The 17,515-nt window shown below is 46.3% G+C and overlaps 1 protein-coding gene across 2 annotated transcripts in view; it reads left to right on the top strand.

Moving 5' to 3' along the window:
* Positions 1-17,515, top strand: part of CPLX1 (complexin 1) — a 218,717-nt gene that overhangs the window by 28,624 nt on the left and 172,578 nt on the right. The window contains exon 3 of one of the 2 annotated variants that reach the window (XM_073345780.1): positions 11,674-11,828. The exons of the other annotated variant lie outside the window; for it this stretch is intronic. Within the exon in view, the coding sequence (XP_073201881.1) occupies positions 11,801-11,828 (28 nt within the window). The 5' untranslated portion in view covers positions 11,674-11,800. The remainder of the gene's footprint in view (positions 1-11,673; positions 11,829-17,515) is intronic. 2 annotated transcript variants of the gene reach the window in all.

Here is a 17,515-nt window from a genome sequence, read left to right on the forward strand (position 1 = left end):
CTAGGTCCCAGCCCTGGGCCCTAACAGTGGCAGGTGGTTCTGCCACTGGGTCAGCAAGGATCCCACTGTAACACAAGGACTCTTACTGAGACAGAATAACCAGACTAGTGTCTGGTTTCCCTGGGCTACTTCCTATCCCAATGTCATCACGGCTCCCCAGTCGGTGAGTCCTCCGTCTCCTCTGGGTAATCAGCAGACGGCAGCAGCTCTTCTCCGCACTTGGTCTCCTCCACTGTCAGGGCGCTACATGGCTCGGTAGCAGGGCCAAAGTCCTGCAGCAGGATAGAGACATCTGTCTCATTTCCTGACTCCCTCCCAATTGAGCTGAAGGGCCTGCCTCTTATACCTCCTGTCCTGGCCCTCCACTTCTGGTGCTGGAGCAGGGCTGGCTTGGCTTTGCCTTCCAGGTGGAGTATAGTGGTCCCTTACTTTCAGGCTTGGAGGGAGGCCACTCTACCTTGCTACAAATGTCAATAAACAATAACATCACCAGAGTAAAAACAACATATTGGGCTACGTTCTGGCCTTGGTTGCATCCACACAAGCGTACTGAAGTTGGTACCCTGAACACACATACTTACTGCTGAATATATGAAATGCCTCATTTGAAATGCCTGATTAGCTAAGCACAGCCATAACACACTGTCTCACTGCTTGATCATTACTCTGTCCTCCTGAAAAGATCTAGGTGAGCTACAGCTATAAAATGCCAAATCCCTGTCTCCCAGTCTGGATTGGTCTGGGTTTTTGCCAGCTCTCTGAAGAACTAGCCATGGATTCCAGAGCCTAACTTTGGCACATTGGGAATTACAGATGATGAGCTTCCTTGGTGATCAACCTGATGCTCATAAAGAAGACGGTGGGAGAAATAGCAGCAGTCCATTTTGTGTACGTTCCTATAGCAGGGAGGAGTGAAGGGGTAGGGGAAACAATACAGCTATTCTGGCCAATATTAAATAAGAGTGACATCAGTTGTGATTGATTTTGTGATTGACCATCAGCAGATCACAAGTTGTTTATAGACGGTGAAGGAGAAGGTTCTGATTGTTGTACCTGGACTGATCCAAATGAACGAAGCCCCCTGAAGTCCAACTGCCCTTGATTTCAAAAGGTCTTCAGAGTTACCCCTGCAGGTAGCGCTTTTAAGATGCTTACCCGCGTCTTTATTTGTTGCTTTCATACTGAATTTCGCTCACAAGTTTCTTTCAGACCTTTCTCTGCAGCCGAATGCCCAGAGGCATTATCTGCTGGTCTCATTTTTCTCACTTCAGTGAAACCTCTGCCAGAAGGGACTCTGCCTCTCCGTGTTTTGCTCCAGCACCCGAACTGAGCCCAAGAAAGAGCTCTACAGCGGCTGTGTGAAAACTGTCTGAGTGAATCAGAACGTCTGTGTTCATTTTATCAGACTTAATATCAGGGATAGTGTCCATCCTGAAGGACAGAGGGGCCACGGCCAGGTCTACACTCAAAAGCTAAGAGGACCAGCTACGTCGCTCAGGGGTGTGAAAAATGCACACCCTCACCAACATAGTTAAGCTGACCTAACCCCCAGTGCACACAGCACTAGACTGATGGAAGTATTCTTCCATCGACTTATCTACTGCCTTGTGGGGCAATGAGTTAATTACCCCGATGGGGGGGAATCCCCTCCCACTGCTGTAGTGAGTGTCTACAGCATGCAGCTGTAGCATTTCAAGGGTTGAGAAGCCCTAACTCTGTGGGTCGCACCTGCTCTCTTTACTCACAGGAGTCATCTTTGCTACGGCAAAACCACTACTTGTGTGAGTAAGGAAGGCAGGGTTTGACCCTTTGAGAGAATTCTTCTTACTTTTGGTTTAAAAAGTCGTGTTTGGAGCACTGAGGAGCAAGTCTGCTGGTGTCCTCCATTTAACTCTAGCTCACTTCTAGCAGCTCTCTCTGTGCACCTTGTGATAGCCTGTCATGTTACCGAGCTGCACTGCACAGACGGTTCACCCAGCTGTCTTATGTGTCAGCATTAGGGAGCTGTCCCTTTTCTGTTGTGCTCTTTAGGAACATGGACTTCTTAGGGAGGTCTGCTGGCATCCCAGTGCCTGAACGAATCTGCTTGACATTTTATTAGTGGGATGTTAATGATATACAGTGTGACCAAGCTGCCTTCTGCGTTTCATTAAAATGTCAAGTTCTGCTTTGTCTGCTGGCTTATCATTTAGGGGGAGCTTGGAGTGAGGTTGTGGAAAACCAAATCCAGTTTGATTAAAAAGCTACGCAGTTCAGTTTAGTCCAAGATAAATGTTCCTCGTATTGCTTTTTGCACCCGGGCTCATTTCTTCCACCAGTACATGCCTGCTTTCTGATCCCTGCAATTACCTCCATCAAAGTGGTTACTGGGACTGGCAATGGGAGAGCAAAGTGGAATGACTACTACTTTTGTGAGTTAGCACACCAGGGGAGGGCTGATCTCTGGGTTAATACAGATAGTGAGTTATGAACTGGGTTTGTGCGAGATGTAAATGGGGCATATAATTCAAGGTTAATGCTATTAAACTCTGTCGCTAACTGTCTCTGCCTCTAGTCTGTTCTCATGCGCAATGATGTAAATTGGGATTAACACAAATGAAGTCAATGGAATGCTGGAAGAGCCTAATGTTTACTTCCCAATGTCAGGAAAATCTCCAGGCACTTCTCCCTGGCAGGGGCCTGGATCACTGACCTTATGGAAATACGAGTGGGAGGTGTCAAAGAAAAACTCTCTGAGTCCCCTCCAAAATCATTCTGTCCTGGGAGCCAGGAGGGAGTTGTCTGAGCCAGTGACCTTTGGCATAGGTGTGCCTCCTGACTAGTGCTGGGCAAGAATTTTTTGGCTGAAACCTTGTTTTGGTGAAAAATGCAGATTTGGCAACACTAAAACGTTTCACAAACTCGTATTGGTTTTGCTGATTTGTTTTTGGGGAAAAAAACAACAAAGGAAAAAGTCAGCAAAAGCCAAAATGAAACTTTGATTTTTCCGAATGGAAACAGCTTTCTGTTTTGTCATCATCTTCAGTTTAATGCTACATTTTAAAAAAAGGCTGAATAACACCATGTAGGGGTTGCCTTGAGCTGTGTATGACCTTTATGCAGCCCTTGGCAATCCTCAGTCTCATCAGATCTCTGAATGGCACTGGCCTGCCTCTCTCTCTCTATACACACCTGTCACACTTCAGGATAAATGCACATGTATTTCCCCCTTGTGGGCCAGCAAGGGCACTCATACTCAGGCTTCCGGTTCCCCAGCTATCACTTCTCTTGGGTGGAGAGCTGGTATCTCCAGGCTGCCACAGCTCCCTGCCTTCACTGTGTTATTCCCAGCAAAGAGAGTCTGCCTAAGCAGGCCTGCTGGCTTTCTCTTCAGAGACTGATCACAGCATAATTACCCACAGTTACAAGCTGCCCCATCACTCTTTCTAAGCAAGCGCATTGCATTCTTAAGGTAAGCACATTACACAGAAAACATATTAAAACAATAAAGGAGCCTACACACACTACTAAGCTTACCAGTGATCATCCCCACCCCTGCACTCCACAAGGGCTTCAGGTCCTCCCCCCATCTCCACTCTGCTGGGTATCAGTCCATCCAAACCCTTCCGTAAGAATCATAGAATCATAGAATCATAGAATATCAGGGTTGGAAGGGACCCCTGAAGGTCATCTAGTCCAACCCCCTGCTCGAAGCAGGACCAATTCCCAGTTAAATCATCCCAGCCAGGGCTTTGTCAAGCCTGACCTTAAAAACCTCTAAGGAAGGAGATTCTACCACCTCCCTAGGTAACGCATTCCAGTGTTTCACCACCCTCTTAGTGAAAAAGTTTTTCCTAATATCCAATCTAAACCTCCCCCACTGCAACTTGAGACCATTACTCCTCGTTCTGTCATCTGCTACCATTGAGAACAGTCTAGAGCCATCCTCTTTGGAACCCCCTTTCAGGTAGTTGAAAGCAGCTATCAAATCCCCCCTCATTCTTCTCTTCTGCAGGCTAAACAATCCCAGCTCCCTCAGCCTCTCCTCATAAGTCATGTGTTCTAGACCCCTAATCATTCTTGTTGCCCTTCGCTGGACTCTCTCCAATTTATCCACATCCTTCTTGTAGTGTGGGGCCCAAAACTGGACACAGTACTCCAGATGAGGCCTCACCAATGTCGAATAGAGGGGAACGATCACGTCCCTCGATCTGCTCGCTATGCCCCTACTTATACATCCCAAAATGCCATTGGCCTTCTTGGCAACAAGGGCACACTGCTAACTCATATCCAGCTTCTCGTCCACTGTCACCCCTAGGTCCTTTTCCGCAGAACTGCTGCCTAGCCATTCGGTCCCTAGTCTGTAGCGGTGCATTGGGTTCTTCCGTCCTAAGTGCAGGACCCTGCACTTATCCTTATTGAACCTCATCAGATTTCTTTTGGCCCAATCCTCCAATTTGTCTAGGTCCTTCTGTATCCTATCCCTCCCCTCCAGCGTATCTACCACTCCTCCCAGTTTAGTATCATCCGCAAATTTGCTGAGAGTGCAATCCACACCATCCTCCAGATCATTTATGAAGATATTGAACAAAACCGGCCCCAGGACCGACCCCTTGGGGCACTCCACTTGATACCGGCTGCCAACTAGACATGGAGCCATTGATCACTACCCATTGAGCCTGACAATCTAGCCAGCTTTCTAACCACCTTATAGTGCATTCATCCAGCCCATACTTCCTTAACTTGCTGACAAGAATACTGTGGGAGACTGTGTCAAAAGCTTTGCTAAAGTCAAGAAACAATACATCCACTGCTTTCCCTTCATCCACAGAACCAGTTATCTCATCATAAAAGGCGATTAGATTAGTCAGGCATGACCTTCCCTTGGTGAATCCATGCTGGCTGTTCCTGATCACCTTCCTCTCATGCAAGTGCTTCAGGATTGATTCTTTGAGGACCTGCTCCATGATTTTTCCAGGGACTGAGGTGAGGCTGACTGGCCTGTAGTTCCCAGGATCCTCCTTCTTCCCTTTTTTAAAGATTGGCACTACATTAGCCTTTTTCCAGTCATCCGGGACTTCCCCGGTTCGCCACGAGTTTTCAAAGATAATGGCCAATGGCTCTGCAATCACAGCCGCCAATTCCTTCAGCACTCTCGGATGCAACTCGTCCGGCCCCATGGACTTGTGCACATCCAGCTTTTCTAAATAGTCCCTAACCACCTCTATCTCCACAGAGGGCTGGCCATCTCTTCCCCATTTTGTGATGCCCAGCGCAGCAGTCTGGGAGCTGACCTTGTTAGTGAAGACAGAGGCAAAAAAAAAAAAAAAAGCATTGAGTACATTAGCTTTTTCCACATCCTCTGTCACTAGGTTGCCTCTCTCATTCAGTAAGGGGCCCACACTTTCCTTGGCTTTCTTCTTGTTGCCAACATACCTGAAGAAACTCTTCTTGTTACTCTTGACATCTCTCGCTAGTTGCAGCTCCAGGTGAGATTTGGCCCTCCTGATTTCATTCCTACATACCCGAGCAATATTTTTATACTCTTCCCTGGTCATATGTCCAACCTTCCACTTCTTGTAAGCTTCTTTTTTATGTTTAAGATCTGCTAGGATTTTACTATTAAGCCAAGCTGGTCGCCTGCCATATTTACTATTCTTTCGACTCATCGGGATGGTTTGTCCCTGTAACCTCAACAGGGATTCCTTGAAATACAGCCAGCTCTCCTGGACTCCTTTCCCCTTCAAATTAGTCCCCCAGGGGATCCTGGCCATCCGTTCCCTGAGGGAGTCGAAGTCGAAGTCGAAGTAAGGACTGGGGCCTCCCTTGGACAGAAGCTCCTGTTCCTTTGCTGGATTGGAATGAAGGCCCTGAGTCAGCTTCAACTCCGGCTATTTATTCAAAAGTCCTTTCTTTGTCTGTTGGGCCCTGGAGAAGCCAGCTGGGATCTTTGAACTGTCCTATCATAGCAGACAAAAGGTCCTCCCTCTCCCCCGGCCCAGGGCAAAGCTTCAAAGAGCTGGTAACTGGAGGAATTATATTAGCATATCTCCTCCTCCTAGAGATGTTCCATACAGTGTCATAATAACAGACACACAATTCCATTTTTAACACAGTGGACCCCAAAGGCATTAAACTTAATTCAATAAAATTTACCCAGGACATTGTCTCTAGTGTATCTCTAGCCCCATACACACCCGTAATAGAAATGCAGGCTTGGAAGGGACCTCCAGTGGTCATGTAATCTATCCCCCACCCCCTATGCTGAGGCAGGGTTACATAAGAACATAAGAATGACCCTACTGGTTCAGACCAAAGATCCATCTAGCCCAGTACCCTGTCTTCTGACAGTGGCCAATGCCAGGTGCCCCAGAGGGAATGAACAGAACAGGGAATCATATACATACATACATATACCAAGCCACCTCTGACAGGTGTCAGTCTAAGCTGTAACCTGTCTAACCATCTATTTATCTGTACACACATGTACACACCTACCCACCATCTTTTTTGATCCAGTAAAGTCAGATTGAGGAGCCAGACATGCTTCACTGGAAGAATAAAGAAGCAATGAAAAGCCAGTCATCATTACCTAAAGTACTACTTCGTTAACCTGTGATCAACTCATCAGCTTACCTTTCAAGCTGAAGCCTTGAAGTCGCAAACTAAGACCAATACAGCACTCAGACCGATACGCAATCTTGCCAATGAAAAGTCACCTCGATCATTTTCATGAAAGACTGTTTCACAATGTAACATTTTAAAATGCCTTTTCCTCACGTATCTCTGTCGCTCTGGGGAACATTTCCAGCTTCTTTCTATGACTAAGTGTGTGTTCTTCTCTAACACAAAAGGTGATAATGAAGTCCTTTACAGGATCCGTGCTGCCTGCCATGTACAAGAGGGTGAATTACAGCATCTGAATACATTCTGGCCCCCAGTCTATGAAAGAGGGAGGAAGGTTATTTAAACACGTTAGGCATAATGTAATCATTTGGAACATCAAGATGATTTGCTGCTTGCATTGGGCCCAATCATATAATAAGGAAATGAGTCACAGCTTTCGGCTTGTCGAGTTATTTCACAATATGAACTATCTTTGAGCGTATTGCATTGTGTGGCATGTCTTCATGACACTGCAGTACTACCTAGCTCTTATATAGCAATTTTCAACAGTAGATCTCAAAGCATTTTACAAAGGAGGTCAGTGTCATGATCCACATTTTACAGATGGGGAAACTGAGGCACAGTGGAAGCAATCTGCTGAGCCAGGAATAACCTAGGTCTCCTGAGTCCCAGTCCAATGTTCTCTTCATTAGGCAACCCTGCCACTAGGCCATGCATGGAATATATACAGAAGGGAAATGGTGACATTATTGGGTCAAGTATTATATTTGCCAAAGCATGCAGTTTCGTGATGAATGGAATTATTCATGAATTTGGGTCAAATTTAGTGAGTAGTTTTGGCTAAATAAAAAAGAGGAATTTTTTTTAAAGTCAAAATAGAGCATTTCAGCATTTTAGAAATGAACAATTTTGACATTTTGTTTCACCAGTTCACTTGGAAACGGTTTCATTTCTAAACAATGTTTGAAATGTTTTGCTCAACCCAAATGATTTTTTTTTTGGTTTCTCGTTTCGGTGAGAAAAATTGAAAAGATCCGGTTCCGTTTGAAACAAAACCAGGTGGGTTTTTGGAGGGTTCTGACTGGTTGCATGGTCTACCGATTCTGCATACCTGTGAAGACCTGATCCAAAGTTTATTGAAATCAACTGAAAGAGCCCGAATGATTTCAAGGGCTTTATGCTTACCCAAGATGCAAATCAGTGGAAACTCAAGCCCAGGTCTCTGCAGCTCTGAGTCAGATTCACTGTTAACAGAAAATGTTTGCAAAGTGTTCCCCTTTGTTTTCAGCCCACTAAATTGGAAGTGAGTTAGATAACCTCAGTGCATTCATTTGGATTCTTTCCTTAAAACTGTTAGTGTCCAGCAAATGTGCACAATTAGGCTATTCTAACAGCAACAAAGCTTTGGGGAAGGAATATCGAGCGATTGCTGGAGCACCACTGGAATTTGATCTGTCGTATGTTATGTGCTGTCAGAGCCCCACAGTTGTCGTGGAACTCATCTCCGCCTTTCAAGGATTTAGAGAATAGCATCTGTCTCAACTGTCCATAAAATATATATGTTTTGCTTTAGAGCCTACCCCGATAAGCCTAATTGTCCTCATATCCATTTGAAAGGGCATTGGGAATTTGCAGTTGAAATGGTGTTTATGCTGTATTACCGCTGCGAATGTTCTCTCTTCATGGGCTGCATGCTTGATGGCATCTTGCTCTCTCTTCATAAGCGATATAAAACCTACTGCCACCATGACAACAAACAGCCCTTTGTTTAGCCCTCGTGTACAGTCAAAACACCCTTAGAAAGTTGGCATTTGCAGCACTGAGTCTCTGTATTATTTCAATTTGGCAGAGAAAAGGCAGAGATGGGGAATGATTCTTTTTGTACTCTCAGGGCCATCGGTTGGTATTATGGCACCACTGCACACTTCAAGGCATGTGTGACGGGGTGGACTAGGCCCAGAGGCCCCCTGCTGGAGGGCTCAGGGTCCTGCCACACCCCGTCCCAGAGGGAAGCAGAAGAGAAGTCCTCCAAGTGGCTGAGAGTGGTTGCAGGAAAGCAGCCAATGAGAGAGCATTCAGAGCTCAGCTGGGCCATATAAAAGAAGCTGCAGAACAGCGCAGCAGTCAGTTGCTTCCTGGACCTTGAAGGGTGGTGGACAAGGTGTCTGGCTAGCTGGAAGAGTAGCAAGATCACGGACAGCTCACTGCAGGCCAGACTGAGCCCAGGGAAGACTGCTGAAGCTTAAGACAGTCTGTGGGCAGGGACCAGGGGAGCAAAGAAGGAGCTCCAGGCTGGCTGCTGGGACTGAGTAAGGACTGAGCCTAGGGAGGGCTGCAAGAAGACAGCCTCTTCAGGGAGGAAGCCTTAGGGGGATGGCCCCATACCAGGGCCAGGATACGTTTTAAAACTATGTACCCTGGAAGGGGTTTGTTCTGTTTCATGTACAGAGGCTGGAGGGCTGTGTCCTTGAAAAACCACCTGAGAAACCACTGACAGGGGTCACCATAAACTAAAGACCACAGAAACACCCAACCAGAAGGGGCTGTGCCAAGAGGTGGGTGCCGCTCTGTTACAGCGTGGTCTCTATAAGCTGTTTCCATCTGCTTGGTCTCCCTTTAACTTCTTCAGTGCGACACACACACTCAACTGCACTGTAAGGAGCTATTTCCACAGACATTAAGGACGTGCCATTAAGGACGCAGGGGGCACATCCCTCTGGAATGGGGGTGGCTGATCAGGGGAATGGTGAATTCATCTTACAAGGTCTGTCTATACTGCAGTGTAAGCCCAGGGTTAGTTGAACTCATGGTAGCAGACTCTGTGCATGTTAAACTAGGGCTTCAACGTCCACACTCATTTGTAACCCCAGGTGAGGAATTGTTGAATCCTAGGGCTCCAGCATCTATGTTGTGTTATGCTGGCCCGAGTCCACCCCCCACATCCCAAACTTCCCAGGGCCACTCTAGCCCTTTGTTCTTAGTGCAGTGTGGGAAAACTGACTGTCCATGTAGACCTGTGGAAATGTGCAATACTCTTGGGAGGCTCCCAGCACACGAGTCCAGTGGGGCTACGTCTACATCACAAACCAATAGAGCTTGAATCTTGGGTCCCAGTTTGACTTGGTTAGTGTCTGGGTTAGTGCAAGGCCTAGGTTAGTGCAATTTATGTGTAGACCGAAAAGAGGTTAGGCTTGAGCCTGAGTTTGAACCATGGGCTTATGTTGCAGCGTAAACATGCCCTCAAAGAGCCTGGCTCATTTAGCCTAGCTCATTTAGCCTAGAGAGGGGATCTGATTGTTCTCTATACATACATCAAGGGGATGCACGCCAGAGAGGGTGAAGAGCTATTGAAGCTGAAGGACAATGTTGGCCCAATAACAAAGAGGAACAAACTAGCCAGAAATATGCTTACACTGGAAATCAGAAAAAGGTTTCTAACCATCAGAGGAAGGAGGTTCTGGAACAACCTCTCAATAGGAGCAGTGAGGGCAAACAAACTAGTTTCAAGATGGAGCTTGATAAGTTTGTGAAGGGGATGATATGAAAGGATTGCCTGAGATAGAAGGGGACTGGACTCAGTGACCCAGGAGGCCCCTTCCCATTTTATGCCCCATCTACCTGTGACACGAAGGATTAGCTGGGAAAGTGGGGAGGAAAAGAGCTCTCAGTTATTCTCCAGATTCCCAGTTTTCATTTAAAAACACTCCTAGTTTGTACAGCTGTGGAGAAAACCTTCATAATGTGATCCTCATGCAACCAAGGCAGTGATGCCTGCCTGAATTTGCAGAGAGTCTGAAACAGTAGCTCTATGGTGTGAACTGCTCTGTTCATTTCAGTGGGTTCAACTCAGATGCCAGTGCTGGTAGTTTAAATGCTAACATTTAGCATTTCACATTTAACATTAGCAGAAGCTGGGAATGGACGACAGGGGATGGATCACTTGATGATTACCTGTTCTATTCATTCCCTCTGGGGCACCTGGCACTGGCCACTGTCAGAAGACAGGATACCGGCCTAGATGGACCTTTGGTCTGATCCAGTGTGGCCGTTCTTATGTTCCAACTCTTTGACTGCTTATCCAAGCACATAAGAAAGGAGAGGAAGGATCATATTATGAAGTTCTACATCCAAAGTGTGTGTTGCTTACCCTTGGGAGGGCATGAAGGACTAGGTTAGGGAGCTTATGAAGTGTATACGTTAGGATGGGTTGGTCTTTAACAACTCCAGGTGGTTGGAAGGAGGGAGATAGGGAAGAGAGGGCATAATTGGTTTCATTTTCCAGAAGCAGGGACTCAGCTTTCAAAAGACTGGGGAGCACTGAATTCAGGGATCTTGGTGGAAGGCTATGCAAGATTTAGCATGTGCAGTACATAAAGTAGGACTGTGGCTTGTTATGTGATGTACAAGTACAGGGATACAGTGCCCAGAGATTTACAGTGTCCTCACCAGGCTGGTCCCTAGCTAATTTTTACTTTAGCTGGTCTCTTTGTAGAATTGCATTGAGAATCAAAATAATACTCCATCTTGTGGGATGTTTCCACATGTTATCAGGGCGTGCAAGTTAATTTGGCTGCTAACTTCTGACCTGCCTACACTTAAGCTGCTGAGAGCAGTTCCAAATGGCTACAATTAATGACTGATAATGCCTTTTTTGTACCATGTCTTCAAAAACCATTGGGAAGGTATTTCAAGGCTCTTCTTGAATTAGGCCAATATTTTCAAAAATAGGTGCCTAAAGTTAGACTCCTAAATCCATACTTAGGTGTTCAAATAAGTGGCCAGTTTTAAAAAAACAAGCCAACCCAAAACATCTAAGCAGTTAACATCTCCCACTGACTTCCCATGTAGGATCCCAGCATTGAAACCTTAGTTCTATGCCTTATGAATAGGGAAGAGCTATCATTTGATGAGGGCATGATATGCTAATGATATTGCATAGAACTAGGGGCTGCAAAGCAGTGATGGTTGTTGAGCCTCTGTCCAGAAAATGTAGTGTGTCAGGAAGCAAATTTAAGAGGAAATTCTCTGCTGGGTAAAATTAAATCCACAATTTTGTTTCCTAAACAGCCAAATGAGGCCCTGTGCCAGCTCTGTCCTATGTTCCATACCTGCTCAGCATATTGTGATGTGTCCATTTCCCGAAGACGCTTGGCTGATGCTTAGCTTCAGACATGAATAAAACAGAGGTGATTGGATGCTGCTAACATCTAATGCAACTCAAGGCGAGTCTCAGTGCTGCAGTGCACCAGATCCTCCGCTGGTGTAAATGGGCGAAGATCTATTGGCTTTGATTTCCGCTAGCTGAGTGTAAATCATTCCTGGCCCTTCATGTGTATCCATTTTGAATGGCATTTTCCTGTCACTGGGAACAGAAAACAAAGATCCTAGAAAGATCAGTACGTGCCGTTCTCCTCTGGTCTCTCTTTGGGGAGTTGTTCTGTCCCGTCAGGCACTTTTATTTGCGTGGTGGAGGGTTCATACTTTATTGTGTTGTTCACCATGGCGATTGCTTCTTTTTAGCGTATTGATGTTGCTTTGCTTTCTTAGTACAACAGATTTTGTCAGTGCCAGATTGTGTTGGTTCGGGTAGAACCGATTAGAGAAGCACTGCTGAAAGTCATCAGTGACTAAGATGTGCATAGCAAAGGTCTTCTCTGGTGACCCAGCAGGCTATTTCTGCTCCCCGATGTGCTAGGGTTACGAGTCAGTCGACTTCGCTTTGGGGTTGAAAGCACCAAATCACTATTTTTACACACACACAGTAGCACAATGTATATGAGACAGAGGGTCAGTAGAAAAAGAAAGAGAGAGTAGACACGTATCTTGAAAACAATGGGTATGGGATGATTTTCCAAGGCCAAAGGGAGCAAGGCGTCCAGCTCCTACTGACTTCCAATGGGATCTGAGCACCTTCCTGCTCTTTTTGCCTTTCAAAATCTCCCCCATAATTATGACGCTTTGTGGAACTGAAATACCCACATGGTTTCTGCCACAGCAGCCAGAATGAGGCAATGAGGAAATGAAATATCCTGGGAAAACACCTCTCCTATCACCCCCTTAGCGGATGAGATGGTATATTTCATCAACCGCACATCTTCATCTTCCTCCTAAACATGATGCTGATGGTAGCGGGCCTTCAAGTGTGTCTCATTTCAATGCCTTGGATTCTCTTGAATTATATATTGCTTTGGACCAGAGAATTAAAAAAAAAAAGCCCCTTTCTCTCCCCAGGCCTATGTATCCGAAGTAGGAGCAGGGAATGATGTGCTGGGAGTCTGACCCCTCTCTACTGCTGGAGTGGCATGTGATATCCTAGTGTTGAAGTTCATTTCCATAGCAGTTTGCAATGTGATAGTCATGCCAGAACGGCTGGGAATAAGACGTGGCATGGGTACCACTTCCACTGTTATGTCAAAGTAGGTCCAGTATTGCTATGATGCCTGCCATTGGGGTATCATGTGGAGTAAGGTGTTCCTCTAGGTCAGATGTTCTCAAACGGGGGGGTGCAGAATGTATTTTGGAGGGGCATGAGACACTTAATTGAAAAAAACTGACTGCGCACATTCAGAGTTGGGCAGCCAAAGAGAGCGGTGGCTGCTGGCCAAGTGCCCAGCTCTGAAGGCAGAGCCACCACCAGCGGTGCAGGGAAGTAAGGATGACATGCTATTGCCACCCTTACGTCTATGCTGCTGCTGGCAGCAGCGCTGCCTTCAGAGCCGGGCACCCAGCCAGCAGCCACCGCTCTCTGCGCTGCCTTCAGAGCCGGGCACCCGGCCAGCAGCCACCGCTCTCTACGCTGCCTTCAGAGCCGGGCACCCGGCCAGCATCTGCGCTGCCTTCAGAGCTGGGTGGTTGGAAAGCAGCAGGTGCTGGCTGGGCGCTTCAGGGACGGGGGCGTAACCTACTACAGATACAAATAAAGGTCACTCCCCCTTATCATAGCACCTTACTCCACGAGAAGTCCCATGGAAATCAAGTCCCATGGAGTCCCAGCATGGGTAGTAGGGATGTCAGAAACTGACCATTACAGATTTTCCATTCAGGCACAGACCCAGCCGGACCCTACTGAGCTTATGAAACAGGGACCTTGGTGGGGTTTCATCTTCCTCTGCAGCCAGGATTATCTGTGTATATCTCACTTAATTATTTCATAGAATCATAGAATATCAGGGTCGGAAGGGACCTCAGGAGGTCATCTAGTCCAACCCCCTGCTCAATGCCCAACTAAGTCATCCCACCCAGGGCTTTGTCAAGCCTCACCTTAAAAATCTCAAAGGAAGGAGTTTCCACCACTTCCCTAGGTAATGCATTCCAGTGTTTCACCACCCTCCTACTGAAAAAGTTTTTCCTAATATCCAACCTAAACCTCCCCCACTGCAACTTGAGACCATTACTCCTTGTTCTGTCGTCTGCTACCACTGAGAACAGTCTAGATCCATCCTCTTTGGAACCCACTTTCAGGTAGCTGAAAGCAGCTATTAACTCCCCCCTCATTCTTCATAGATTCATAGATATTTAGGTCAGAAGGGACCATTATGATCATCTAGTCTGACCTCCTGCACAATGCAGGCCACAGAATTTCACCCACCACTCCTAAAAAAGACCTCACACCTATATCTGTGCTATTGAAGTCCTCAAATTGTAGTTTGAAGACCTCAAGGAGCAGAGAATCCTCCAGCAAGTGACCCGTGCCCCATGCTACAGAGGAAGGCGAAAAACCTCCAGGGCCTTCCAATCTGCCCTGGAGGAAAATTCCTTCCCGACCCCAAATATGGCGATCAGCTAAACCCTGAGCATATGGGCAAGATTCATCAGCCAGATACTACAGAAAATTCTTTCCCGGGTAACTTGGATCTTACCCCATCTAAAAACCCATCACAGGCCATTGGGCCTATTTACCATGAATATTTAATTACCAAAACCATGTTATCCCATCATACCATCTTCTCTTCTGCAGACTAAACAATCCCAGTTCCCTCAGCCTCTCCTCCTAAGTCATGTGTTCCAGTCCTCTAATAATTTTTGTTGCCCTCCGCTGGACTCTTTCCAATTTTTCCACATCCTTCTTATAGTGTGGGGCCCAAAACTGGACACAGTACTCCAGATGAGGCCTCACCAATGTCGAATAGAGGGGAATGTTCACGTCCCTCGATCTGCTGTCAATGCCCCTACTTATACATCCCAAAATGCCATTGGTCTTCTTGGCAACAAGGGCACACTGTTGACTCATATCCAGCTTCTCGTCCACTGTAACCCGTAGGTCCTTTTCTGCAGAACTGCTGCCGAGCCATTCGGTCCCTAGTCTGTAACGGCGCATGGGATTCTTCTGTCCTAAGTGCAGGACTCTGCACTTGTCCTTATTGAATCTCATCAGATTTCTTTTGGCCCAATGAGGGGGCCATTGAGGGGGCCTCGGGAACTGGTGCACCTCGGGCCCTCCTGTTCTCTGCCTATGGCACATAACAGTCTAGTCTCCCATGGGCTGTAATACTTTGGTCTCATTTCAGTTGCTGGGTTAGTGTGTGGGGGCTGGGGGGTATTGGTGGCCTGTGACTTACAGGAGGTCAGAACGGAGAATCTGATGGACTCTTCTGGCCTTAATGGTGACTCTGTGACACGTTTAACTTTAAGCTTGTGCTTCTGCCCCGTTGGAGTCACTGCTTGGCTGGATCAGAGCTCTGTGGAGCAGCGGAGCTCTGGCTCTTTGTACCTTACTTTCCTTGACAAGAGTATTTCCTATCCAAACTGGCCCACCTGAGAGAGCGGGGTGTTTTCTCTGGGGCAGCCTACCAGGACCCGCGTTCCTCCTTCCTGTGCTTCAAACCAATTTGCTAAACTCATGACCACGGGCTGCACAGAGTTAGATTTGATATTTAATTGGGTAATCAGAAGTTTGATTGGGGGTGGGGTCATAAAGAGTGAATCAGATAATATACAAACTGTCCCATTAGTGCTGGCAACAAAATCAAAGGTGTTACAGCTGGGAAGGTTTTACCCAGGAACTTTCAAATCATTCTGTCCCCATCCTCTCTCTCTCTCTCTCTCTCTCTCTCTCTGTCATTTTAATTTGAAGTTGTCTTTAAAAAAAAAATAACTGAAAGGATGGCACTTCAAAGGGCTATTTGGCTGTTACTGGCTGTTTCTCCACCCTTCTCATCTCCTTGTCTGTCTGACGGAGTCGCTGTCTGTCAGCCTTGCCTCAAACACGCTTCAAAGGGAAAAGAAACAAAAACAAATAATCTCCTGGCAGTTGTGTTGGCTGCCAGCTGGGTAGAGCACTCTGTAGCTTGGTAATGAAGCTCACTCTTCTTCACTAGCCTGCTGACAAGTGTGCTCTGGGAAGTGGCAGGGAGGCAGAAGCCAGGAAGATCCCGATGCATGTGGAGCTGGCTGATCATCAGAAAAGGAAGAGGTCCCTGGAGCTCTGGTCTGAACCTATTTGTCATTATGTGCCACCAGGTTTCTGCATATTGCCCCCTATTCTACCAAAGCCCTTAACTTTAAGCCTTGAAGGCAATGGGACTATTCATGTGATTTAAATTAAGCAAGTGCTTAAATGCTTTGCTGGATCAGGAGCTGACCTCTGTCCTTTTCCATACAAAAGAAGAATATTACAGTCAAACTTCTATCTGTAGATTTATTCACCTCACACTGGTCCTAAGTTCCTTACAAATGGGGTGCCTAAAGCTAGTGCTGTAGAATCAGTAGCTCCCGTTGACTTCATGGGAGCCTCTGGGTGCTCAGCACTTGTGAAAAGCAGGACACTAATATAGGTGCCCAAATCTGGACTGAGGAGCCAACTTTAGGGCCCTATTTTTCCAAATCTTGACCTTGGCAACATAAATCCCAGTCACTGCCTAATATTCAGCTTCTGAACATTTCCCAAATCATTTGGCATCTCTTGCACTCCACGGACATCCTGAATACAGATCTCACCTGACTCCTCCTGTCTCATGCCAAAGGTGGCTTTGCATGATTTAAAAATCCTCGTACCTTTAAAACTGTTTTTCTCTATCCACTATTTATGGTCAGCAGCAAACAATGGAACAAAACGGACCTGCTTTAAATATCGTATGGGACCAGAACCTCCACCCATGTAAATCAACAGAGCTCCATTGACTTTACTCTGTTCAAGTCAATGGGGCGATACTGATTTATATCAGCTGAGCATCTGGCTGCAGATCGTGTTGCTGTTTTCTGTGCATCCATGCTATAGAAACATTTTTTTCAGAAACGTAAAGGCGGGTGAAAAGGTGTAAGTAAGTCTGTACCTGATCTCGCATCAAAACACCACAATATGCTGCCAGTCTCTTAATTAAAGCATATACAGCAGCATCAGTACTGACAGTCATTTAGTGATGTCACTTCTGGGTGATGCCGTTTTACATCAGTTTAGTAACAAATGGGAACACCTGGGTTAAGAGGCGATTCCGCACTTCCTCCATTATACACTCTCCCAGGGTGTTTTTATTCCCATGATGACGTAACTTCTGGGAGGTTTGGCTGTTTTGCTAGACAGTCGATCAGACAAGCACTTTCTGGTTCGAGCTATGTGGATTTTCACCCATGAGCTTTGCTTCAAGGTTTAAGTTTGAATGAACTCACAATCTCAAAGCAAAAGTCCATTGAATTGGCCAGGTTTTGATTTGTGTGTGTGAATCCTACATGTGACAGTGAATTTGCCATGATTTCAAGTGTATTTTGCCAAGTCATTTTGAAACCTTCTGAACACTGGGGATTTGAAATTCAGACCTGGGTGGTAACTAACTGCGGGAAACATCCTCTGGATTGTACGCCGTTTAGGGAAATCTGCATTTGTTACACTTTGATCACATTGCATTTATACTTTTTGATGCATGTGATTTCTACCAAGCCCTGTGTATGAATTACCAGCATGCTGTTTTCAAAC

This window comes from Lepidochelys kempii, chromosome 5 (genome assembly GCF_965140265.1).
Source record: "Lepidochelys kempii isolate rLepKem1 chromosome 5, rLepKem1.hap2, whole genome shotgun sequence".
NCBI classification, from domain to species: Eukaryota; Metazoa; Chordata; order Testudines; family Cheloniidae; genus Lepidochelys; species Lepidochelys kempii.